Source organism: Epinephelus lanceolatus, chromosome 9, assembly GCF_041903045.1.
Source record: "Epinephelus lanceolatus isolate andai-2023 chromosome 9, ASM4190304v1, whole genome shotgun sequence".
NCBI lineage: Eukaryota > Metazoa > Chordata > Actinopteri > Perciformes > Serranidae > Epinephelus > Epinephelus lanceolatus.
Window position 1 is genome coordinate 15,337,913 of NC_135742.1, and position 25,343 is coordinate 15,363,255.

Below are 25,343 nucleotides of genomic sequence, written 5' to 3' on the forward strand. Positions count from 1 at the left end.
GTGATCAGGCGGGTAAAAAGAGTTATTAAAGCAGCTTCATGTTAAAAAATCAGTGGTTTTCTAAGCTCTTGTCACAGAGGGGTTTCTAAATATGGTGGCCAACGTGAAAATACAAGAACATGAATGAGCCTATCCAGAGCCAGTGTCAGAGCCAGTGTTTGGTTTGTCCATTCTGGGCTACTGTAGAAACATGGCGGTGCAACATGGCACACTCAGTGACCAAGCTTGCTATGTAGATATAAATGGCTCATTCTAAGGAAACAAAAACAACAATTCTTATTTTCAGGTGATTATACACTAAAGAAAACATACTTTTTATGTTATCTTCCATTTCTGCCATTATGTCCCACTAAATCTGACACGCTGGACCTTTAATGCTGAGCCAAAGATTATACATTACGGACTCAGCTTAATTTGATGCCCCAATGATGTGAAAATGAAATGCTATGACAGCGGTGATGAGGGGGACAGCCTGACTTTTGTGTGGCACTGGTTTCCCTTCTCCCACAAAAAAACATCAACGCTGCTATTCAGAGCACGGCAGCCACTATTCCTGATTAGCTCCAGCATCTCATCAATAGGCCTGACTGTCTGCTCCTGCCTTTGGACAAATAACCCTTTCTACTCAACCTCACTCCTTACTGCTTTAACGGCTGGAACAGCTCAGAGAAGAGTTAATTATTGCATAGCACATGGCTGGCATACAGCACCGTGGCTGCACCAGTAGAGGAAGCATGAATGTGTCACAAGACACCCCACAGTTTAATGCATGTGATGAACAAGGATGTAAGAAGCTGCAGCGTCTGTTCGTACAGAAAGAAAGACACACAGAGAAAAGCAGAGTGTTTTCAGTAAATAGAATAGGTAGTTTTATTCAATTATATGATTCATGCATGAGCCAATACAAACACCTCAGTATGCACATGGTGGATAATCACTCACATGTGCTGACAATTCAAATATCAATCCTTTCAACACCACCACCAACATACGAGCATATACCAGCCAAAGACATACACACACCTCCCACATCAACACACCCACTGCACTTCACACTGTCAGCATCAATATGTCTTTGTTTGTGGTGTGAAATCCACAACATTAATTACTTTTCTTTTAAGCTCTCAGCATCATTCTGTCATGGTTTGATTTCAATAGACACTGACAATTCAGAGTCGGGTTCAGCGTAACGAGGCATTAGAAATGTATTGGTTTATTATTTTTAATTCTTTCTATTTATGTGGTCATTATCTACATCAAGCTGATTTTTTATTTATGCTATTGTTTATGTGCTGTCATCACCTTTTTGTGTCGTTTAAGATCTTGAAGCTTATTCTCTTCTTCTTGAATGTTTTTTTGTCTCTCAGTTATACAGTTTGTGGTGACACTTTTCTCTGTTTGTACTTCTCTTTTTTTTTCATCTGTCTATATGAAATAGACATATAGCATAGAAAACATTCCTTTAAAGAAGCTGTGCGTGATGTTACGAGCATATGAGGTTACAGTGAAGGAAAGAAGCACTGCTTGGCTCTGATGCCTGGTCTGACAGGTACTCTTTGTTGAGGCAGTTAAAAGTGAAAAAAAGAAAAGAAAACAAGATGTTGGAAGTCTCAAATGCAGATAACCACAGAAAGTCCTGCTTAAGGTGAAATTATCTCACATATTTAAGTCTTCATCAGGGTATAATCAAGGGTCACCCTCCGAGCCTGGAAAATGAAGCCAATGTGAAAGTGCCAAAAATTGCAGTTCACTGAAAGGCCAACTTAACAGCAGAAAAAAACATGTTTACAACCTGGTACAAAAAATAGTTTGAGCCTCCATAACTAATTTCAACATTCATGACAACTGTAAAAGGGGTGATTTTTTTGTAACATATTTGTTTTTATATTATTAAGGTCTAAAATTAAGCATAACTAAAGGTGGGGCCGCTCAAGTGAAAGGCTGTCTGCCAATAGTGTCTTCAGCTTCTCAGTCAGATCCACCCTCACTCCTCCACAACGCCAGCCTCTTGTCCAAAATGGATAGTTCTAGCTCCAAAAAAACAAGATGGCGACGGCCGAAATGCCACACTTGAGGCTTCAAAATGGCAGTCCAGAAAACACTGAATGATGTCAGGTAGCTACACCTGTTATTTATCCAGTCTGTGTCTGATCAAGACCTTGAATCATTATGCATAGGTCTGTTAGATTGCAAATGCTCAAAGAATAGATATGAGATTATTTCACCTAAAGAAGGAGTGCCTTCTTTTTTCATCATTGTCTGCATTAATTTGAAACATAGGGGACTGTGTTTTTTTTTTACTCACAACATATGTGCAGCATATGTCTGCATACTGTTCTCAACATTGAGGAGACTGAGCTGGCAGTGATCAGCTAATGGTCCCAGTAGCTAAAAGCGTTGACAATGGCAACAATGCTGACAGAGCTAACAGTGTTAACCTGGAGGGAACCAGAGGGTGGGCACTACACCTTCAAGACAATGCCATTCACCCACCGTGGGTCAGGACGACGTTTAACAGTATTGTCTGCAGTATCAGTGGTAACTGTTGTATGAGCGCAGTTCAGAGTGGCAGCAATAAGCTAGCCAGTGGGATACACACACAGGTACTCACATGCACCATCATGCACCAGCAGCCGGACCATCTAACACAACAACGCACAGAGTGGCTCAGGTTAGGACACACACAGGGAGTGTGACTTCATTCCACGCTCAGGACACCAATACTCCACAATATCTTTACGTAACACAATTGTTTGCTGCCGTATTAATGTTCTAAATGTCAAACACAGAACCTTTAATTAACAACAGAGTATGAGGAACATATTACTGCAATTAAAAGTGGATGCCAACAAAACTTTGCTTAAGCTGTCATTCAAGATTTGTGAGCCGGCCTAAGCTTTGAAGTTACGTGTGTCACTCTTGGCTATAGACTAGTACAGTGCAGATGTACAATCTGCTGTATGCACACACACACACACACACACACAAACACACACACACACGCACACACACGCGCACTACACTAACTACAGGGATTAGATCAGTACACCTGCAGGACCACGGGGAGTAGCCATGACAGTCAGTGATCTGATCTCATCAAAAATACATCAAGGTGTTTCCCTCTGGACATCTGTATGCAATGAAATATTAACCAAATAGAGCGTCAAGAATCCAGCCATAAACAACCATCAGCACATTTTGCTTTTCATTAAAACCTCCTGTGCATCAGCCGTGAGAACTAAAAGCAAGAGCCGCCCTGTGTGCTGTCATGGGATCTACACCTTTCTTTCCACCACTCACTCTCTCCCACTCCCTGTTTGGCCTCCAGTGTGTTGACCTGAGCTTGGTTGTCTCTTTCCTCAGGGCTCTCACTCTCCTTTGCTGACACACCCAACATCCACTCCCACATCCCTCCAACAACACACAGTCATTTATATGAATGCCAGAGTATCGTTTGTCTTTCCAAATGTAGATGAATAAATAATTTACATGTGATGGCAGGACAGCAAAATAAACCAAGACAGTCTCTGGTGCATTTTTGTCTCTAATCTTTCACTTTAAAAGCAGTTACCAAACATGTGTTTTTGAAGTATGTATTTGATGATGAATGTTTCCGATAATTCCCTGATGTCACCTCTTTGAGTTAACACACTCCTGTCAGTGTATTTGCAGAATGTAACACACCCACTCCCAGGTGTTTCTGTACATCAAAGTTTAACATGAACCTGGAGGGAGATCTGCCAATTTGTTGATGCATTTTTGGGCAGGGCACGTTTGCAAGAATTTATGTGATTCACACAATGCTGTGTCTAAAGCCCATATTCCACCGTGGCAGAAACAGGTAAGCACATGTTAGCCTCTATTTAAAGCCACACTGCTGTCAGAGGGCAGGACCCTCTTCAAAAGCAGAGTCACTTATTGCATCTGCAAATGCTCCGAGGCCTGCTCAAGGCCACTCTCATTATCTGACAGGGAAACACTTTGACAGCTGTAATGCCTGAGCTCTGTTTCACACCTTTCCTGGTATTATTTCAGTGTATTATATCTTATCAACAGTGAGAGCCAACCTCAAAAGCAGTAATGAAATCTGTGGATTTGATTTCACGCTAGTTATGACTGAGTGCCACTGAATCAATCATGAGTGACACTGTCAAGAACTTGGAGACACATTAAATGTGTCATTATGTGCTGCCCTCTGGTGGATATAAATATAAAATACAACACATTGGGGGTGTAGAGAAACATGATTTGCACATTGTCTCAAGTTGCTGGCACATGTCACACATAAATGAGGCTTGTGCTACATAACAGGAGGAGGGATCATTTGGTTCAGGGTGTCTACAGCTGTCATACATTTAAATTCAATGCTTTTAAAGACCTGTTTGAGATCACATTTGACCAAATGTAAGACAAAATTTGGTCAAATGTTTTTCTAATTCAAGCATTGCAGCTACGTATATGTAGTCCCATGCAGAGGTAGGTTTTATGCAAGAATACAGTTATTAAAGTGAGTCAGGTTAATCTACATTTGTCAGCGGGTAAGTGCAAGTATAAAATAAAGACACAGTATTAGGTTCAGTGGTAAGTTTAAAGATTTGTAGTGTCAGAAAATTGAACTTTCACTCACAAGAGTTGGCTCATTTTGTCAAAAAGAGATTAAAAGATGGATAAATGAAATAAGATAAAATGTCTGAGGCAATTAAAACCTCACAGATTCAAATTTAGGACTATTTAATGATTTTCAAGGCCTAATAGAGAGATTTTGGGGCATCCATAAATATAGCCCCAGGTACATCCCTCACTTCAGTGAGTATTGATTATGCTCTACTCCTACCGTTGTTTTAATGGAAGACATTTTTAACAATTATTGATGATATTTTCCTTCCCTCTTACTGTAAAATGAAAGACCAATAATCAATTCACCACCACTGATCTTAAAACAGCCATACTGGGGGACGATGCCTTCAGCTGCAAGATCTGATGATGTGGGTGCTTCACTGTTACAGCAAACATGAAATATAGAAAAATGATAAAACAGAGCGAATGATGTGCCACACAGCTGAGTTTAAAGTAGTTTTACAAAAAGAAACCCATCTCATTCATTGCACTTATTTGACAATACTCTGTATAAATAACATGTTTAACTTACCAAGTGTCTTTCCAGTATCACAACCTCCATGTTAACAGCCTACTGAGTTTTTGAATCACACTTTAAAAAACAGACTTTAAAGTAGCACTGACTTTTACTTTTTTTGTCTGGTCCACAAAAAAAACTAACTTTAAGTCAGGAACACACTTGTCAGAGATTTAACCATTTATTGCAACAAATGGAGACACAATTATACTTTGCGCTTATGGCTCAACTCCCTGGATCAGACAAGCAGCATGCTAAACCAATACAGGGGGCGCAATGCAGAGATTCCCTGGGGGTGTACAAGAGTGGGCCCAAAGCAGGACATAAAATAATCTTTTTACCTTTAAGACATGATAGGACTCTGAATTAGAAAGGTGGAGGCTGGGGTGGAGGAGGCAAAGCTTTACAAGCAGCAGCAGTGTGTGGTGGCATTAGTGTAACAGTTATTGGTGAGTAGGAGGCCATATTTAAATGATCGGATCATATTTAAAGCAGTAATCCAATCAGCTGGTGGTCAGCTGGTTACAGCTGGGGCGTATGACATCCGTGTCTTGCATGAACTAATGCAAAGCTTCATTTACTGAAACTTATTTTTCTCTAACTCCCGTTGCAGATGTGAGGCACTTAAACAGCACTTTGTGGTACCATAAAGTGTCTGCACTATGAATTTTTCTATATATAGGATTTATTTTACATATGTACAAGGGTGTAGGTTCCATTTCAACACATATGAAACGAGGGGTTTGGGGGTCCTCTCCCAGTGTGAAACATTTAATTTTCTGCATTCAGGTGATTTTTTTATGCATCAATTTAGGGTGGAAATGTCTTTAATTTCCACAAAATAAAAGACCTCTACTACTTTCATGTTTTTATTGGTAGGGATTAATGGACATGTTCTAAATATTGAGGTGGACATGTAGCCTGCATCCTCTCTGAAATATACGCCTCTGTATATATAACAACTGAAACACCACCAGCAAGCATAAGAATCTTTACGTTAATAGATCTTTATTTGATTTCATATCTTATGCATTCTCATTCAAAAGGCATGAAGATAGAAAAGGAGACAGAAAATGGTTCATGGATATAAATATACAAAGAGAGGCAAATCTTTACAATCAGTAACATTACATAAAGGCTTACGCTAGCCATATGGACATTAGGCACAGCACTTTGGATTACTAAAATAACTTTTCACCAAAAGCCACATTGGACACAGGCTACAGGGTAGTTACTGCTTAACTTCATGCAACTGCCCAACATTCAAGCTGTGTTTTTACCTTCATCAAAAAACAATAGAAAAGTCTGATTTATGTGCATTATCTTCCCCTCCCCCCTTTGGCAACGCTAAATGTACAAAACTCAGCCCCAGTGTTTCCCAGAACTTATGTGCATCATTTCTCCCGTGTGAAGCGCGAATACACAAACCAAAAAGAACAGACAGTGTAACTCATGTATGTACAGTCAGTCGTCACTGTTAAATACAAGACGAGTACCATGCTACAGATCTAAGAACTCTGACTGGTCCAATAAAAAGAGAAGCACAGTAGTACAGTCAGGTACGACATGACAGAAGAGGCCACATTGGTCAGAACTGAAACCGTCTACTTTAGCTACTTCAAGTATCCAATTACATTTCAAACCCCGTCGAAAATCAACAGCTTTAAGAACCCACATTCACAAACATTACACGTGATTTAAAATTGGCACAAAACTCTGATTAAGTGTTTGCTCAACGTGCATGTTACTAAGAGCTTTTTTTTCTTCTAAGTGCACAGAAGTCAAGATGCTAGTGCAATAATATAACAATAATTCATAATAACAATAACTTTAACATAAGATAATAAATAAGGGAACAAACATCTAATATAAAGAAAACATGGTCTGCGAGGAAACGAGAAGCAAAGGCAAACACAAGGAACAACATCCAACAATCAGCAGAAACAATGAGCCACAATCTTCAATGGTGAACATTAACAGAGGCACACACACAAATGCGCACACACACACACACACATACACACGTTATGTACCAGTCAATATATGCACATGCTTAGGCACAGACGTTTAGTATGGGATCTGGTTTTGGTAATACTGGATCATGTCGTAGGTTCGACTCCTGCAAGAGAGAAAAATATAAAAGCCATTAGCAAAGCAGAACAGCACATACAATTAGCACAGCAGTCACGTCAGATAGGTCGGCCCATCGTGTTTAACTATATATCTTTACACGTTACAGTCGCAGCTGAAAATGACAGCAAACATAATCACGTTTGCTGATTTCAATCTGCAATTGAAAACAATATCTGATTCGGCCTATAATGTTTTCTGGAAACCAATATGAGTTAGAATATGAGCAGAATATGTAAACTGGTTGGCTCTTGCACTGACCTGTTGCTGAGGAAGCAGTTCTGGATGACTTTGATAATGAAGGCCGCTGCATCTTTCTCACTCAAACCAGGGTTAAATCGCTGCCTAAATGTGGGGAGAAAAAGTATGAGCAACAACAGCAAATGACATGCAAACTGCTTATTATCATTCACATTCACATTTACACACACATACAGACGCATCCACACGCCCGACTCACTTGAGCAATTTGATGGTCTGTCCTCTGAAGCAGGGAAGGCCAGTGTCCAGCATGAGTGTAACTAAGGAGACCACTCCATCCATGTAGGGCCTGATTCACCACAGAGACTTGTCTTAATGTTACACGTCAGCCATCTTGGTAATGAAATGAACACACTTGCTTTGGCACTTGCATGCACACTCACCTGACAGCCAGGTATCCCCTAACACACATCTCCATGAACCATTTGAAGGGTGTTGCCTCCATCTTCCCACCCATGATCATCACCATCTCGTCAGTGAGCTTGATATCTGGCTCCCAGCCAAGGTTCCCACCAGGAGAGCTCTCGAACATGAACCCAAAGTCTGGAAACACACACATTCACAAGGACACACAAACACACTAGCTTAGGACCACACATACATATGAACTTCAATAAACACACGAGGAAATGCACACAATACACACCAATGTGGATGAGATGGCCCTGGCTGTCCAGCATGATGTTGCCGTTGTGTCTGTCTTTTATCTGCAGCAGGAAGAGCAGCAGGCTGTAAGCTGCCATACTGCGGATGAAGTTGTACCGTGCCTGAAAGAGAGGTGTTGAAAAGATAAATGTGAGCACTCATTTTACAATTTTACAGGCGTACATGACTGAGAAATGACTGGAAAAGCCTGTTAAAGCCTGTTTTAAGATTTGGCATTTACCTTCTGGAATGCTAGTGTGGATTCGTCTCCATACTGGTTCCTGAAGTAGTCATACATGCCAAAGTCCGTCTGTCGGCCCAGCTGGTCGCGAGACTTGCAGTCCGGGATGCACTCGATCACTCCACACTGTGGTGGAACATCAGAAGTAGGAAGTATGAGAAGTTGTTTGATTACAGGGGGAAAGTTAGTCTCAGAGGAAAACTTGTTTTGGAAATTCAGTAGCTCCTGTCACAAAGTAATATCAACATCGTAACACCTCAGAGCTCCAGGCTCAGGCCCACCTCTGGTAGATGGACAACATTTAGATGAACTTACACCAGGGGCTGTGGCCACCACCCTGTAAGGAAACACGTAGAGATCCAGGCCCACCAGCTGGAAGATGTTCTTAAACAGGCTGATGATCTGAAGAGCCAGCATGTCCTGTGAACACAAAGGATGAAATGGTAAAAAAAGGGAATTCAAAGGAAGATGTCATTAAATGGATGGGACATAGCAGTGTGGTAAGTGAAAGGAGAGAAAACTGTGAAACTGAGACCTGTCTGCAGTCATCTCCCACTTTAAAGATGGCCGCCTGCCAGCAGATTCTCTTGGCCACCTCTTCATTCTTCTCGTCATCTATAGAATCTGAGCGACACTTCAGACCTGAGGGGAAGATGTCATGACTCATTCATCTGTGCACAAATCTGAGAAATACAACATCTACTCGTTTTAACATTAGCAGTACCTTCTTTTTCCAGCTCGCTGACTCCACACCTCTTAACTTTGAATTTAGCCAGGTAGGGAGCTTTGGCAGCGCTACACAGAGACACAAAGCGACGATGAAAAGTGCTTTTGTAAGTTCACAGAAGCAGTCACATTTCTTTGTAAATCCTGGAAACAGTTTTGAGCATTATAGAAGATGCGTTTGAGGCCCACCTTTGCATGGGGGTGCCAGACTTGTAGTCTATATCCAAAACTATGGCCTCTGGGTTACTGGGCAGATAGCAGCCAGGTTGGACTTTGATCTGTGACATGGCCTCCAGGCAGGCCCTCTTCCTCTCCTCCCCTTTGGGAAAAGGTCTGATGAGGACAAACAAAAACAACTTGAGGACACAGAGTTTCCACACCTCTATGACTGACTGTACAAAGAACAACATGCATGGGTATCTCACTGCAGGACTTAATGCCACAAGTGACAGTCAGGCTCTGCTGTTATTCACAGAGGGGAGTCACTGGGGTAGAGAGTAATAGAGAGTGTAAGCCAGGGGACAGAACAAGTTTCTCCCCTGGATAGTTGCAATTAACGCTGTAATGAGGGCTGTGTAGTCTCTAGTGGGCTGACAAAACACTCTGTACGAACAAGCAGTAATGGCCTGTCAGAAAACTTCCAGACCGGTGAATAATCAAAGAGACAGTGCAGCAACAAATGGCTAAACAAATGATCAACAAAGGGATTAAGAGAGTAAACCACAGATGGTACAAGGCAGGGAAAAGAACAAAACATCTTGGCTCAGGGGAGCACTTGTTATCACTTCATAAACACCTTGAAGATCACCTGGAGGATTCTGTTTAAGACAAAAGTTAAACTCTAGTACTACTTTGAGGCCTTTGGCAAAGATCAGCTTCTTAGCTGCTTCATAAAAGTTTCTCTTTTCTCTCACTGTCCCTGTCAAGACTATGAGTGTATTATACTGTATGAAGAACGTCAGAGATAAGGTTGAAGCCAAAACAAGTGTGTTGACAAAGTGATGAAAATGAGATAATGACAATAATGACATATCAAATTAAGTGGAGCAGAAAGGGGAAGACATAGAAATCCAGTTTATGTCTTACATAACAGGGATTGCAGACCTTGTTACAGCCTGTCAACTACAAGTAACATTTACTCTACTGGCAGAGGACACAGCCATCAATTTGTATTGGATGTTTTTAAAGCAGTCCCAGCTTCCAAACTGTCCCAGCTCTCACCTGCAGTACTAAAACTCTGACAAAAAACACATTTAATGAAGTATTTCACTGCCGGAAAGATCATCTTTTCATAAAAGTGGACTGCCTTTGCAGGTGCCATTTGCAAATTGTCCAATGGCAAATTGGTGCTACAGGACCAAAGAAAACAGAGAAGAAGTGCTGTGGCATTTGCTTTTACTGAGGAGGTAAAAAACCTACAACTACTAGAATGCACTGTCCTGCACTGGACCAATTAACGCTCCAGCTGATGGATGACGCAACCAAGTTGCCTGTCTTAAAGCAACATGGTGGCCAGCTGGTAACAAACAATCTTGCATTACAGTTAAACAGTAAGCTAAAATGTGTTTATGAAAACATTTTAAATGAGAAACAGTAACAAAATATCAGCTCATATTTGAACAGCGCTGCTTAATTTACTGTTTGATCTGAATTTTTTCGTTTTTACAATACAGGGTACAGTATGGCAGCCATTTCCTGTTCACAAATTTTGTATTATAGTCAAACAGCGCATTGAAATATGTTTCTGAAAACATCTCAGGCGAGAAACAGGCAACAACAGTAACAGAATATTGGCTTATCTTTGCTCAGCACTGCCTAGTATTTAGCATTTGATCTGAGTTTGAGCCAGAGAGACAGAGAAAGAGGGGTGGCTTTGTCTGCTTCTGTACTCTTTGTGTCCATGGCTGCGGTGGGTATCCAAAAATGAGGAAGTGCAAGCTGTAGTTTGACCAACAGACCAAGAGCCAGGGAAAATTTGCAGGATGATGCGGCTAATGTGCAGGAATACCTGGGCCCTGGTAAAATGGAGGGAAGTCTACCACATTCATTTATACATACGTCCCACATTGTTATAATGCAAAGTTGGCTGTAAATCAGCAAGCTCTCCCTTTAAGTAAATGTTTGTTGTGGTGGAACCTCAACCAAATTTCAGGTGTCTAAAAACTGATACTTGCACTAAACTGAAATCAATGGATGTCAGTAGGCAGTCAGTCTAAAATATTATGGCAAGTTTGGGAAAAGTGCAACAGTAATGTAAAAAATATGCTACTGTAATTAACAGTCTAAAAGTTGAATAACGCACAGTAGTGAAAAAGTAAAGTGTGTTCATACTTGATAATGGCTGACACATTGGTGATCTTGTTAAAGAAGTCAAACTCTCTTTGGTAGAAGTCTTTGGCCGGGCCTGACAGAGAGCCAGTGATCTCCTCCACCATCTGCTCCAGCAGCTCTCCGATGTCAGCTGCAGGGACAGAGAGGATCCAAGTCTTTAACATTTGTATGTTCACATGTCGTGGTGCGAATGTGTTGAGTCAGTAAAGAGACAATGAGGATGAATATCTCACGGTCTTTCTGGCTTCCTTCCTCGTCCAGGTATATATTGGTCTTCATGTTCCAGATGAACTGGTGAGCCAGAAGCTGAGACTTCTGAGCGGCCCACAGGATGTACTCTCTCACATAACCCATCTACACCAGGTTGTAACAGGAAAGAAAGATCATTTCATAATCTGAAGATGCATGGGCTTTAAATGGATTAGCTGACTCAGAAATCTGATATTTACCTTGTCATAACGAAGCGCTTGGACAATTTGAGGAATGTAAAACAAAATGGCATCCTAGAAATGGTGGGAAAAATCATATTTATCAGCAAGAAATAAATGTGTCCTACCAATGATATGGGCATCACTTTGGCTAATTGGGGAACAAAAATAAATTCAACAGTAAGGACAACCAGCAATTGTGTACGTGTAGCACATGTGTGAACGTACAGGAGGAAAAGAGCGGAGTACTTTGACCCCGTACTGAGCTGTGAGGGGGTGAGGGGGGTACAAGGAGGAGAAGTAGGACAGTCCAGTTGGGGGATCTGCTGGTGCCCAGCACAGGATATGACTCAGCTCTGGAGAGTCAGCATCAATGGTGTGCCACGTCACCAGGAACTGAAGAAAACCAAAAAAGAGAGAAACTAAATTGAGAGATCGATACTCTACTTAATGTTCAGCATGCATCACAGGATCCATATTGCTGCATCAAATATGACACATCTGATGCAAGGCTACAGCCCCAAGCCTGATGGTGTGCTAATTAGCCTCCAGGGGTCAGGAGGATCATGTACTAAATTATGGTGGCCTCTGGGGAGGGCCGTGCTCTGCTTCCCCTGCTTCGTTTTTAGGCAGGTAAGAGGCTCATTAAGACTTCAGTCAGGTAGAATTAAATGAAGAGGACTGGAGGAAGCTGGAGGGAGAGAGATTACTTTGACAACATTTCTCTAGTGACAGAATATGGTCAGTGAGAGCAACACACTGAGTGAAAAACTTCTTACGTTTAACTTTTGTTGAAACTTAACAGCATGGAGAAGTGGGAACTTAAGAATTCAAGGAACAAATTACTTTAAACATCACGTGAGAAAATTGAAATACCAAAAACCAAAGAGAGCCAACAGCACTCAATGAAATGACAAAAACCCTGCTGAAGATAAAAGTGTAGCTATGGTTATAGATGATTGTAATGGCTCTATATATGTTTCATTCAAATGCAAAATGAGGTCAAGAAAGGGTGTTAGTCACAACAGATCTTGAGATTTATCATGAAAATAAAAAAAGAAAAAGTGAGTGCAAAAAAAAAAAACATAACACAACAATATGAGCAGAGTGGAAAGACAAACTACCAACTTGTCACGGTACAGTGACAGCAATCGAACCTCACGCAATGAGTAAGCGTGTAAGTGTAATATACATGCTGGTAGAAAAATAAAGCCTACTATACCAAACATGCACGAGCAGAATTTAGCCACAAAATATGTGGGGTTCATAGAAACCAGTCTTGTCCAGAGGCTTAAACCTGTTACAGAACTTAAACCCACTTAGTAAAAATGTGTCCTTGTCCTTATTATTATTATTATTATTTATTTATTTTTAGATATTTTTTGGGGCATTTTTGCCTTTATAGACAGGACAGTTAAGCATGAAGGGGGGAGAGAGAGCGGGGTAATGACATGCAGCAAGGGGCCACAGGCTGGAGTCGAACCCGGGCCACTGTGGCAACAGCCTTGTACATGGGGCGCCTACTCTATCCACTAAGCCCCGTCCTTATTATTTTATGATTATCTACATATCAATAACACGATGGCAGACATAACTGTCATCCTGTCAGTTTGTAGTGGCAGGTGGAGGACCTCACCTTGACTGCTTCTGGAACATCACATACAGCAGCCGGATCCATTCGCACTAGGCGAGTCACCTCAGAGACAATCACCTCTGTGTTTTTAAATCTGAAAAACAAAAACAAATTGAATAGGTGTATGCCCAATGACTGACTTTATCTGTTCAGATAAAATGCACTTTAATAAACTTGCACCTATGTGTGTATGAACTACATTGTGTATGGATAAAGTCGGTGCTTGAGAGGTCCACTTGCCAGTTATGTTTGCTTGATGACAACAAGAAGATTGCTTAAGTTGCAGTATAAGTAAATCATAGTCTGTGCATCAGCCATTTGTTGGAGAATGTATAATGCACATAAAGGAAAAATGTTGAGGGTAGTTTCATTCAGCTAGAAATTGTAGCTGTCTACACACAATAATGCTGTAGGATGATGTCACAAGTGCATCACTGAATTCTCTGTCTGCTTTTTTGTGTTATACTACAACCATCACTTGATTACTTCTGGCTGCAATAAAGGGCAACAATGTGCGATGGTTAAGGCTTTCGGCTTTTAAAAACTTCACTTCCTGGCTTGTGTGGGACACTTTTATTTGTTAGACAAAACCTATACCTACTGATGAAACTTGGGGATGTAATGCATTTTGTCTCTCTGTGTACCTAGCAGGCAGCTGCAGGGCGAGGTAAGGTGCTATGCTCCAGGCCAGGTTGATGTTGTCCTTCCACTGTTTCTCCGTCAGACTGATGTATTTGGACCTCCAGTTAGCAATGCTGGTCTCCACCGACTGCTCAGTGGCGATAGCGAGCTCCTGAGTGGATAATGGGTTGTACCATGTTGTCAGCCGCTCAATCTCGCTGGCCTAAAAGAGACACGCAGAGAATGGGATTCATCATAATGACCCAATATGATGTTAAGTATAGATCTACATGCAGAAATGTTTGATGCAATTTTCTTTATTATCACACATTTGTGAATACAGATAGTGGTTGAAAAAAGGTAAATACCAGTAGAGCCAGTAAAAGGGTTCGGCGTTTCATGTAGTACTTGTGCAGCTGAGTGCCTCTGTTGCTTTTTTTAGACAGTCCTGAAACGTTACAAGAGCAATACATCAGTGATACATAATGAGAGAGGAAATATTATATTATCGAAAGCTTGTTTCATCTATGAATAAGAAGCAGATGGAGGTTTAGGTTCACTGTGACCATTTTTGCAGCACATAGTGTGATCTAGCACAGCTCATTTGATGATGACTTTGGTATTTTTCACTCTGGACTATATTTTCCCATGTTTCTGTATCTAAGTGACTAATGGAGATAACAATTTTTGAAACTGGTCCAGTATTGAGGGAGACCACTGCAGCCAGCAGCTGCAAAACAAGCTGCAATTTAACCTTACAGGCATTTGTACATTATCAGTTTATGTCCACTAAAAGTGTTTGTTTTTCTACTGACTGGCTCAGATTATTAAAGGAGTCTGACAAAATTATGGAAAGGATCTCTTAAGTGTTGCTGAAGTGTAAGATCTTTTCTGTTTAACCAGAAACAGCCATGAACTTGCTATCGCCAAACCTACCAGACTCCATTTAAATAATCAGTAATTTTAGTATGTACAGAGCCAGCATATTTTCCACATCTACCTTGGTGAGTTAAGGGTTTACTTCAGTCAAACTAGAGTTGGTGATTGTTGGAAAGGTGGGAAGATGAACCAAGATGGTTTCAGTGTGTCATATGTTTTCTTTGTGGACTTTAAATGACGTGTGTTTTACAGTGATAAAATTACTGTTTATCTAAATGGAGTCTGTAGGGAACCTTTCAATTACAGTATATTGTCAGACACTTATTACAACAGTCTGAATCAGTCAGTGGCAAAAACAAGCGCTTTTAGTGGATGTAAAATGAAAGTGCACAATTTCCTAATGAATAATGAAGTTTGTTTCAACATTGTCAGCTGCAGCCCTCTTGCTTACTAGCAGACCAATTTCAAAAACTCCATTAGTCACTTAGACATAAAAACAGGGGAAAATAGCATCCAGGTTAAAAAAAAAACAAAACAAAGTTATCCTTTAGGTTTAACATCCTTTGAGTGTGTTTTACCTGATTTCTTTGACAGGGTGGACATCCCCGAGGACAGAGGGTAGGTGTTGATCCATCCCTGAGCCACCTGCTGCCTCTGGCCCACAGCTGCATCAAGACTGTTCCTGCTATCTGTCACTGCCACTACAGAAAGGCTGTTCACAGACATGTCTTGGGGATCTACACAAAGGAAAATCAAACATAAAGTGTGGATTATTGGGTTGTGTGAAGTTTCTAATTCAGTTATCATTACTTGAAGATGAGGCCACTGTGTTTTTAAGTGTTGTACCTGGGGGAACCAGCTGGTTGGCTGCCAGATACTTCTTGTCAGACTGTAGGCTGGCGTAGAACTTGATCATTATACTGATGTCTTCTCTCAGCCTCTTATCTGTCTGAGTGGGAAATTTTGGAGTGACACTGCACAAAGACAGAGGTGGCAATGAAGTTAATGAACAGGGAGATTAGAGTTTCCTTTTTTGCCTACGAAACAGATTACAGTTTTTATTACCTGAAGTAGTCAAAAGCAGTGGAATAGATCTTCTCTCGGAGCACATTTCTGATGGTGGCATTTGTCACAACATCAGCATGCAGAAGAGTCAGACCCAGAGTCAGCAGTCTGAAATAACGCAAAGTGATGACACAACAGTCTTGTCATGTTTAGTATACAGTATTTCTTGTAGGTTATTACTACAGCATGTAAGATAAAAACCAATCTGCTGTTGTAATAATGAGACACGGTACCTGAATCTTGGTCCAATGGCAGCAACATGTCGGTTCAGGCTACTTTTGGGGCCCCCGACGCTCAAAGACAAAGATCTCTGCAAAATGGCTGTGAAAATCTCCACCTGGTCAGCACTGCTGTACTTGGCTATCTCAAACCTCTGCACTAGGAACTGAAGGGAGAACGGAAAGAATGAATAATGAATCTACCCTTTAAATAATTAACTCAGTTTTATTAAAAATACGTCGAATGATAGAACCATTCTTAGTGAAAATCAGACTGAAACTCAGTGGAAGGATAAACTCTACATAATGGAAAATATTGTATTTAACTGTGTAAGAAATAGAAGCAATATAGAAGCTCACAGGTTTCTTCACAATACAATATAATGTTGATTCTTTGGACAACAATACTGATGATGCTGACATCACAAAGTCTGCCACAATATCATTCAATATGCCATAGGAGTTTGAAAACAAAAATGTATCTTAAAGATCACGGTACGTATCAATGTTCTCACTTTGCATCTATGATATTGGATCATTGGTCATTGAATCAATATAGCGATCCAGATCACTGTATCATCAGACCATTAATAACAGCAGTAGTTTATGTCAGTGTGTCACTGACCTCTATCCAGAGGAAGTGAGGGATGACGTCAGGTGCACAGGGTGCAGGTGGACTCTCCTCTGAGACAGCCAGAGGGCCAGTCTCCACCTTAGCCTCTGAAAACAAACCCATCTTCAGCTCTACTGTCATCTGCCAAGCTCCTGCCATCTCACGCATGAACTAGGCAGGTGGAAAAGAGAGGAGAAGAAGAGTCAGACCCCGTCATTTACAAAAGCTGGCTCTGAACAAAAAGCATGAAGTAAAGAACCTTGGTGTTATCTTCGACTGTGACCTGTGTTTTGAACCCCAAAGTTAGAAACATTGCTCGAAATGCCCGTACATCTTTTATCTTAAGACACTGAAAAACTTGCTCATGCTTTTATCTCCAGCAGACTTGACTACTGTAACGTGATTTTGGGAAAAGTAATAAATATACATACTGGTACTTCCACCCCGTTGCGTGCAGCCAGGAGCCATTCCCAGCAGGCGATAGTAGTTTCCATGCCGTGTTCTGTAAACATCTTCAGAGGAGACCAACACAGATGGTGCAGGAGCTGAGGATCGCAGTCTGAAAGACAAAATATAGAAAGTTACCAAAACTGAATCATCTAAAAAAATAACCAGCACTATTGCTGAAAGACATTAAATACAAAATAGAATGTGCTCACTTTTGGTGGTTATAAGCAGAGCAGCCATCTTGAACATGGCCTGGGTGAAGGCCTCTGGGTCTTTTTTGTCCAGAGCACTGGTCATCTGATGGATCATCAGCTTGTTGAGGTCTGACTGGCTGTGAGTCGCCTCTGAGAACTGGATCATACCAGCCACCTTGACAGCACATAAACAGACAAGTGTGAATCAAACTGTATGCAGACAGTCTAAGAAAGTCACATCACCTTCATAAAAGTAAGACTTCACCTCTCCTGTGTAGCGGTTGCGCAGGTTGAGGGATGCCATGAAGTTGGAGTAGTCTTTCTTCACGCATGCTGGTCTCTCAGTCAGCTGGGTGGTCTGATGAAGAACACAGTTTAGGGGCCACTTAGGTCCACACTATCATAAGCTACGAAGGTAAGATACATAGCTGTACTCTGACACTTCTGGATATACTGAAGGTATCATGTCTGAGCCCTGTCTCTCTGTATTTAGAGTTCAGACCAACCTGAGGGAAAGCAGCCTACGGTTGGCCACATGGTGGAGGACAGCACCAGCATGACCGGTTAGCCAAATGGGCAACCAGCCAATCAACCCACCCGTCCATTGCAGGTAAGTAACCAGGTAGCCAGCAAATCCGCAAACCAGCCAAGCAACCAGGTAGGTAGTTCGGTGCAGTTTAATAAAGACAAAATACAACAAATGAAGCAAATGAAAAGACAGATATAGCAGAATGCAAGCCCAAGAACACAAAGGCAACGCATAGCAAGCAAAATAACATCACACACACTGGTAAGCATGCACACATGGACATACAATGCTATACACAACTAGACAAGTAGACCAGTGTTTAGAGAGCTAGAGAGTACAATAGAACACATAATAAAACACATATATAGATACGAGACACTTCTGCTCAGTGTTAACAAAACTCCAAAGACCTCGACAAAGCAACTAAATGGCACATTTGTTAACTGAAAAAGCCATTAATGTTGGACAAATGTTAATAAGCATCAAATCAACAAGCCCGAAAGGCCAAAGGTAGAACACAAATATTGGTTTTAAGTTTGCTGTATGTTGCTGCGTCCTTCTTGATACTTCAGGAAGTGACAAGGCATTTCTCACTGCCTGGGGTAACCTCAATATTTAAACAACAAAACTTTGCTAAGACTGTGTCATTGTGGTGGTTTTAATGTTTCCTTAAAGTGACAGACTGACATTTTTTCCTGCAGCCTTACAATATACAAAAATGCAACAGGCAGCTCAGATTAAGACCTAAGCATTAATTTGGGATGTGTAGTTTTGTATAAATCTAGCTCGCCCTTAATGTGGGGCGAGGGTTTGTGTACAAACATGCAGGGATGCCCGCACATGTGTGTGACACTCACGCCCAGTGTAGTACTCTGTCTGTTGTAGCCTGCGAAGTGCAGTATGCTCTCCGTGGCCATGGCCAGGCCTGTATGCTGCGATAGTCCTGACACCCAGTTCTGATGCTTGTTCAGGTACTCCTGCACAAGACACAACACACAGGTTAGATATTAGCATGGAGTAAAAGAGAGAAAAGGGGAAAAGGAGAAGCAGTGATGGAACAACAATGACAAGTATCCTCTATAGTCAAAATATGCAAGGATTTCCCTCAAAAACAAATTAGTTATTTGGGGTATTAGGTTACTATTTCTTATTTTCAGAATAACTACTCTTCTTTTTGTCTTAATCAAAGGGAAGCACTAGCTACAATTAAATCAACCCTCTTTATTGAGTGTGTGTGTTGACCATCTTCTTAACGTGTCTGCTACACTGACCTTTCTGATGTCCAAGAAGAGATCTCCACACTGAGGGAACATAAAGGTAAAGAAACTCACCTGCAGGTGGGACTTTGTGACTGAAGGGGCCCATTTCATTGCCTCTTTCAGGATCTCACCACAGCGAGCAGCGAAGTCCTTCACTATGCTCTACGAGGAGATAAGGAAACCAGGATTCAACCATTTATGAAATACAGACTATGAAATACAGAAGGGCTGTTAAACAATCGATTTCAATAATATATATCACTAAACACAGTTAAACAATCCAGTAAGAGCAAAGACTGAGGGAGAAAAGAGGCTACTGTCTTCAAAACCAATGCTTTGCTGTCCTCTAGTGGTCCTAAGTGTAATACCAGTCCAAACTCACCTCTCGGGCCTCGTATGTATCAGGAACAGTGATACTGTACGGGGTGTCTGGAATGTCATAGTACGGCTGATCCTTGTGGATGTCCTAAATATAAAGAGAATATCCCACTAATATTCCACTCCTAGATGTTTAACACAGGAATTAAAACAAACACTCGGACACTATGTTGTTCACACCAGACCTCTGTTCATACTTACAGCACTTAGTGACAGAGAGAGTGTCTGCAAGATGTCCAACATGGTCTTCAACACACGACCGCTCCAAAGCAGATGGGGGAAACTTATAGAAGTAAAACAAATGAGAAATAGGATTCATCCTGTGTACAACATGATGGGGGGTGGGGGATGTAGGCAGACACAATTTTTGGATCATTAACACTCACGTCTCAGCCAAACCAGAAAGGTATTTGTCCGCCACTCTGCGGATCCTCTTGTGGGTGTGGTTAAAGTTGATCAATAAGAACTGGGCGTGTCGCTCTAATTCCTCCTCGTTCTCTTTGGTCTTGGGCTAAAGCAAGAGAAACATGATTTGACTGTTACTTAGTGATATCAAAGAATATAACATGTGGTCAACAAGACGTCCAAACTTTTTGAAATTGAAGAGAAACAATGCTACCTACCTTCTCAGCCATCATCTGGAGGAAGACGTCAAACACCTTATCGCCAACACAAATAATGCATTGCAGCATGCCTGAGAAGATTTTAAAAAAGTGGGGGGAATTTGAGAAAATGAATAAGACTATATGAGGAGAAAAAATGGCCAAAGGTGAACAGACGTAAAGCACTTACCAGATTTGTCTTTCTGGATGGCTTTGTCTTCAAAGTATCGAAACATGACCTGGAACCTGTCAGGGTCATTGGAACGCAGCATCCTGGAAGATAATACAAAGTTTCATCATTTGATGTCACAATAAACACAAAATGAGCAATGTAAACCAAATACAGAAGAGTAAAGCAGCTGACCTCATGTATTCTAGTCTGTAGACTGAGAGCAGGTACGTGGACATGGCGAAGTCTAGCCTGTTAATGAGGGCAGATCCTTCAGGAGGTGGATCAAGGAGATTGCTGATGGTTGCCCGCAGCTCGCTCAACTCGGCCTAATGGACAGAAGTGTACTTTTTAAAGTTCAGTCCTGATGTTTATGATTTCAGAAGTTTTTTTAACTTCCTAACTCCAAGAAAAAAGCCTAGATTGTGAACACTGTACCGGTGTGACTGTATCATTTTTCAGGGCAGAGTTGTATTGCAGTTCAGAGCGAAGAGGTTCTCCACTGGGGAAGGTGAGAAGAGGAGACGTGATGGCAATCTCACACACACCTTCGTACCACTCCTCTGGCCAAAGCCCTGAAAGGTACAAATAAAATCTTTCCAGAAATGCAGGAAACCACTGGACAGTTATGTCTGACGCTGATGTTGGTAAAATCTTTGCTTTGAATTAATTATGTAGAGCTGTGAAAAAACACTTTTCAGTATGTGGGTTGATACTGATGAGAGAAAAAACAAACATCTGTTTAATTGGTTATTTGATGAACCATTTTTTTCCACACAGATAAAATATTTCTATTTCCCCATCTGGTGTGAAACAAATCTCCATAATTACTTTGAGGTATATTCATGATGTTATTACAGCAGCTCCTTATAACTCTTCTTGAGATAGCCTGGGTAAACTGAGACAATAAGATCTATGACCTACAAATGAAGGCAAAGAGCACCCTGATGTTTTGTAACGCCACAGGTCAAAGCTGAGTTCAAAACAACAATATTGAACGGGGAAGACATTTTGTGATTTGGGGAAGCTGTTGACTATGTAACAAAATCAGAGAGTGTGCCTTTATAAATTAACTCACACTCAATGTATGTGACATTATCCAGAAGTGTAAAAGGTTTCAACTAAATATCTAGCACGCTGAAATCAGTTGCTCACCTGATCCCTCCACAGCAAAACCCATGACCACCGAGTACAACCAGAAGTCCCTGAACAGCTTTTGGAGACGGGGCTTGGCCTCTTTGATTGGCGGAAGCCGTCGGGTCAGCTGTGAGTTAGAAAAATGTACACAAGAAAAGGGTGAAAACTGTGGAGTGATTATTGTTGCACTACTCAAACTGTCTCGTTCTGTTAAAAGGGAATCTAAAGGAGTAATACATGTTGAATTCCTTCATATACAAATAGCTAAAATTATTTTCAATAAGCTGCAAACAGAATAAATTAAAGACAACAATAACTGAAAACTAGCCCTAAAATACTCTATTAGAACTAAATTTTGAGATGAGCTGAATTGTGAAGAGTTAAAGATTTTAGTCAGTCACAGCACTTTTTGCTCTGTTTGATCTGGTTTATTTGTTCAGGAGGAGCCCACATCAAAGTTCAGTTTTGTATTCAATTCTTTGCTCTTAGTCCTACACACAAGAGCAACACAGCACTTCCAGTCAGCCGTCAGCTCACAGTAAAGGTAAGACATTTGGGACTGCTGTTAAGGGGATTTTATGGAAGATATTTTGTATTTTTACCCAGTAAAGGCCTGACTTTACTCCTAAAACGTAATTTCAATTCTTCTAAATGTTGATCTGATCATTAATTAGGTCATATTAAATGTACAGTCCCTTTGCCTCAGCCTTCAGCATGTGGGTCATCACCGTCATCTCTGTGGCCTGTCTGCTGGTCAGTCCATCCCTAGCTGGGATCAAAGACCTCAGCTCCCACTTCACTGAACCTGAACCGGAGCCCAGAGGCTTTGACGCAGGGGGGGCAACAGATATGGAGGCCGTCCCCTTGGAGTTCCACAAAGAAAACACTGTCACCAATGACCTGATTTTTGATGGCTTCGAGGACGAAGATTATATTGATTTTGAAAAGATCCTGGCTGCTGGCAGTGATGACTACATGTGAGTATTAACTGTTAAGGATTATATGAAAAAGAAAATGTTGAGGAAAAAAGCTGAGGTGTGAAGTAATTAAATAAAAATATATGAGTTGCCTGGGGGAGGCCTAACAGCGACAACGCTTATCATTGACTTGGTGCCAACGTGGTGGGATTTTCCCTATTCAATGCCGAGAATATTCATATGTATAAAAGTGTATATAAATATTGTGTGTCATATAGTTACATACGTAGCAGTTACATATATAGCAGATTGTAAAATGAAGTGCTTTGAGTCTTCTGGAACAAAATACCAAAACAAGATCAGAGTGATTTTTGAATGTCTGAATAATGAGTTTATATTTCTCAGTGAAGGGGACGAGATAGATGACATTGCCACACCAGCCCCAGACATTGACATCTTTGCCGAACCCTCTGACCCAAAGATCCGCCGTGCCAGACTCCTGCGACTGTTCCATGGTCGGTCTCGCCTCCAGCGCCTCAACATTGTGAACGCCCATTTCGGCTTCAACCTCTATCGAAGTCTTCGTAACGATGTCAACCAGACTGACAACATCCTGCTAGCACCCGCTGGGATCTCCATCGCCATGGGGATGATGTCTTTGGGAGCAGGACCTGGAACGCACGATCAGATCTACAAAGCTCTGGGATTCGCCGAGTTTGTCAATGCCAGCCATCACTATGACAACACGACAGTGCACAAGCTCTTCAGGAAGCTGACGCACAGGCTCTTCAGGAGGAACTTTGGTTACACGCTACGCTCTGTTAACGATGTCTACGTGAAGAAGGATGTCACAGTGAAAGACACGTTCCGTACAGAGACAAAGGCTTATTATTTTGCAGAGCCACAGTCAGTGGACTTCAGGGACCCGGCCTTTCTGAACAAGGCTAACCGTCGCATCCTAAAGCTGACCAAAGGTCTGATCAAGGAACCGCTCAAGACTGTGGACCCAAATATGGTGCTGATGCTGCTCAACTACCTGTACTTCAAAGGTGAGTGAAAACAGAGACACACTGTCCTCCATCTACTTTAAATGATGCTTATGTTGCAGAACTTTGAGGAAAGTAACAGTACAATCTGTTTTGTTGTTTGTTTGTATTAACAGGTACATGGGAACAGAAATTCCCTAAAGAAATGACTCACTATCGCAACTTCCGAGTTACTGAAAAGACAAATGTACGCGTGCCAATGATGACCAACAAAGGAAACTATCTGGCTGCTGCCGACCACGAACTAGATTGCGACGTCCTACAGGTGGGGGGCTTTGGACTGATTTCAAATTTGAACTTGGCGTCTGAAGAGTGACAAACTGATCCACAAACAAGTCAACTAGGCTGCATAATAATGATGTAAACTTTCTTATTCACAGCTCCCTTACACAGGACAAATCAGCATGCTCATCGCCTTGCCCAGGAAGATCACTGGCATGAGGACCCTGGAGCAGGAGATCTCTCCCACTGTTGTCAACAAGTGGCTCAAGAACATGACAAACAGGTCAGCGGCACTCTCCCGACAAACTAATGAATAGCTGAGAAAACACACTGGCTTGGGTTTAAATGATGAAAATATTTAGATTTAAAAGCTATACCATGAGGAAACCTTTCTTTTCTTCCCTTCAGAACTCGAGAGGTGGTGTTACCTCGGTTTAAACTGGAGCAGAACTACGACTTGATTGTAAATATGAAGGAGATGGGCCTCACTGACTTGTTCCAGGAGGCTGGAGATTTCTCTGAAATGACCTCTGAAAAGGTTTTCATGAACTGGGTGAGTAAGACTAAATCTGCCATGAGGCAAACATCAAACATCCAGCCACCTGGACACCTTATAAACTGCGACAAACTAGTTCAAAATAACAGAAGCCTTCTGATCTTCCTCCCCAGCTGAAGCACCAGGGAACCATCACTGTGAATGAGGAGGGGACTGAGGCTGCTGCCCTGACCCAGGTGGGCTTCATGCCCCTCTCCTCTCAGATCCGCTTCACCGTGGACCATCCCTTCCTCTTCCTGATCTACGAGCACCGCACAGATTGCCTTGTGTTCATGGGCCGGGTGGTCAATCCTTCGCAGAGCTAAATCTGACCCAAAGGCACTTTGGCTAAACTATTAGCCTACAAATCCCAAGTTTGGTTTGATATTCCAACTAAAACATTTCTGATTTTGGTGTTTTTTAATAATCAACGACTTTTATTAGTACAATATGTGCATGTAACTTCCAGTAATGAGTCTTTATGTGTATGTAGTCTCTTACTCAACATTTAAACTTTTTGTTATTTCTCAAAGTGCTGTGAGTCTGTCTGAGTGTATCAATGAAAGTTTGTTATCTGTCTGTTAATGTTTTATCTTGTGCAATGAAGCAAGTGCAGAAATGTACTAAAAAAACTGACATTATGTAACCCTCACTACCCTAATGTGATATTGTAATAAGTGCAGAAAGACTATGGAAACAAGAATAACACCAAGAAGGGGATAATAAAATAATATATAAAACTACAAGCTAAGAATTTCTATGCAAACAGCTTAAAATTGTTACATTATTATTTTTTCCAAAAATGTAGAACTTTAATGGGGAAAAGTCATCTTATTTTTTTTTTAATTGTAATTATTTAATTAAAAAACACATGATAATTTTTAAGTTATTACTACTACTACATCAAAAGTTATTACTACTACATCAAAATATTTAATATCATTATTATCTCAGTACAATAAAAATATTACTTATTCATACAA

At 41.2% G+C, this 25,343-nt stretch overlaps 2 protein-coding genes across 4 annotated transcripts in view; one reads left to right on the plus strand and one right to left on the minus strand.

Annotated features, from left to right (window-relative positions):
• Window positions 1-6,125: 6,125 nt before the first annotated feature.
• Window positions 6,126-25,343, minus strand: part of pi4kab (phosphatidylinositol 4-kinase, catalytic, alpha b) — a 28,308-nt gene continuing 9,090 nt past the window's right edge. Inside the window, exons 20-55 of one of the 2 annotated variants that reach the window (XM_033618463.2) lie at window positions 21,659-21,767; window positions 20,942-21,078; window positions 20,699-20,832; window positions 20,525-20,607; window positions 20,356-20,426; window positions 20,119-20,243; window positions 19,934-20,015; window positions 19,737-19,820; window positions 19,427-19,516; window positions 18,953-19,072; window positions 18,073-18,087; window positions 17,832-17,924; window positions 17,585-17,741; window positions 17,357-17,484; window positions 16,938-17,096; window positions 16,328-16,479; window positions 16,095-16,202; window positions 15,876-16,003; window positions 15,608-15,766; window positions 14,519-14,598; window positions 14,174-14,373; window positions 13,533-13,623; window positions 12,125-12,292; window positions 11,918-11,971; window positions 11,702-11,822; window positions 11,469-11,598; window positions 9,327-9,470; window positions 9,136-9,206; window positions 8,947-9,053; window positions 8,727-8,831; window positions 8,412-8,537; window positions 8,172-8,292; window positions 7,909-8,068; window positions 7,725-7,814; window positions 7,526-7,609; window positions 6,126-7,253 (exon numbers count right to left, since the gene is read on the minus strand). In XM_033618463.2, the coding sequence (XP_033474354.1) occupies window positions 7,202-7,253; window positions 7,526-7,609; window positions 7,725-7,814; window positions 7,909-8,068; window positions 8,172-8,292; window positions 8,412-8,537; window positions 8,727-8,831; window positions 8,947-9,053; window positions 9,136-9,206; window positions 9,327-9,470; window positions 11,469-11,598; window positions 11,702-11,822; window positions 11,918-11,971; window positions 12,125-12,292; window positions 13,533-13,623; window positions 14,174-14,373; window positions 14,519-14,598; window positions 15,608-15,766; window positions 15,876-16,003; window positions 16,095-16,202; window positions 16,328-16,479; window positions 16,938-17,096; window positions 17,357-17,484; window positions 17,585-17,741; window positions 17,832-17,924; window positions 18,073-18,087; window positions 18,953-19,072; window positions 19,427-19,516; window positions 19,737-19,820; window positions 19,934-20,015; window positions 20,119-20,243; window positions 20,356-20,426; window positions 20,525-20,607; window positions 20,699-20,832; window positions 20,942-21,078; window positions 21,659-21,767 (4,038 nt within the window). In that variant the 3' untranslated portion in view covers window positions 6,126-7,201. The remainder of the gene's footprint in view (window positions 7,254-7,525; window positions 7,610-7,724; window positions 7,815-7,908; window positions 8,069-8,171; window positions 8,293-8,411; window positions 8,538-8,726; window positions 8,832-8,946; window positions 9,054-9,135; window positions 9,207-9,326; window positions 9,471-11,468; window positions 11,599-11,701; window positions 11,823-11,917; window positions 11,972-12,124; window positions 12,293-13,532; window positions 13,624-14,173; window positions 14,374-14,518; window positions 14,599-15,607; window positions 15,767-15,875; window positions 16,004-16,094; window positions 16,203-16,327; window positions 16,480-16,937; window positions 17,097-17,356; window positions 17,485-17,584; window positions 17,742-17,831; window positions 17,925-18,072; window positions 18,088-18,952; window positions 19,073-19,426; window positions 19,517-19,736; window positions 19,821-19,933; window positions 20,016-20,118; window positions 20,244-20,355; window positions 20,427-20,524; window positions 20,608-20,698; window positions 20,833-20,941; window positions 21,079-21,658; window positions 21,768-25,343) is intronic. The other variant, XM_033618464.2, reaches the window with a different exon arrangement.
• Window positions 22,060-25,103, plus strand: serpind1 (serpin peptidase inhibitor, clade D (heparin cofactor), member 1). 2 transcript variants are annotated; one of them, XM_033618465.2, is made up of 7 exons: window positions 22,060-22,184; window positions 22,347-22,617; window positions 22,963-23,606; window positions 23,720-23,868; window positions 23,984-24,108; window positions 24,234-24,378; window positions 24,495-25,103. In XM_033618465.2, exons 2-7 carry the CDS (start codon window positions 22,355-22,357, stop codon window positions 24,684-24,686), a joined length of 1,518 nt encoding a protein of 505 aa, XP_033474356.2. In that variant the 5' UTR covers window positions 22,060-22,184; window positions 22,347-22,354; the 3' UTR covers window positions 24,687-25,103. The 2 variants fall into 2 exon arrangements, with proteins under 2 accessions (XP_033474356.2, XP_033474357.2); XM_033618466.2 differs by having other exon boundaries at window positions 22,087-22,184; window positions 22,333-22,617.

Bases quoted from the DNA above. Each gene is read 5' to 3' on its own strand.
- serpind1 (XM_033618465.2), top strand. From the start codon at position 22,355: ATGTGGGTCATCACCGTCATCTCTGTGGCCTGTCTGCTGGTCAGTCCA. The intron at 22,618-22,962 runs GTGAGTATTAAC...TATATTTCTCAG, and splicing joins GCTGGCAGTGATGACTACAT to TGAAGGGGACGAGATAGATG. The intron at 23,607-23,719 runs GTGAGTGAAAAC...TTGTATTAACAG, and splicing joins CAACTACCTGTACTTCAAAG to GTACATGGGAACAGAAATTC.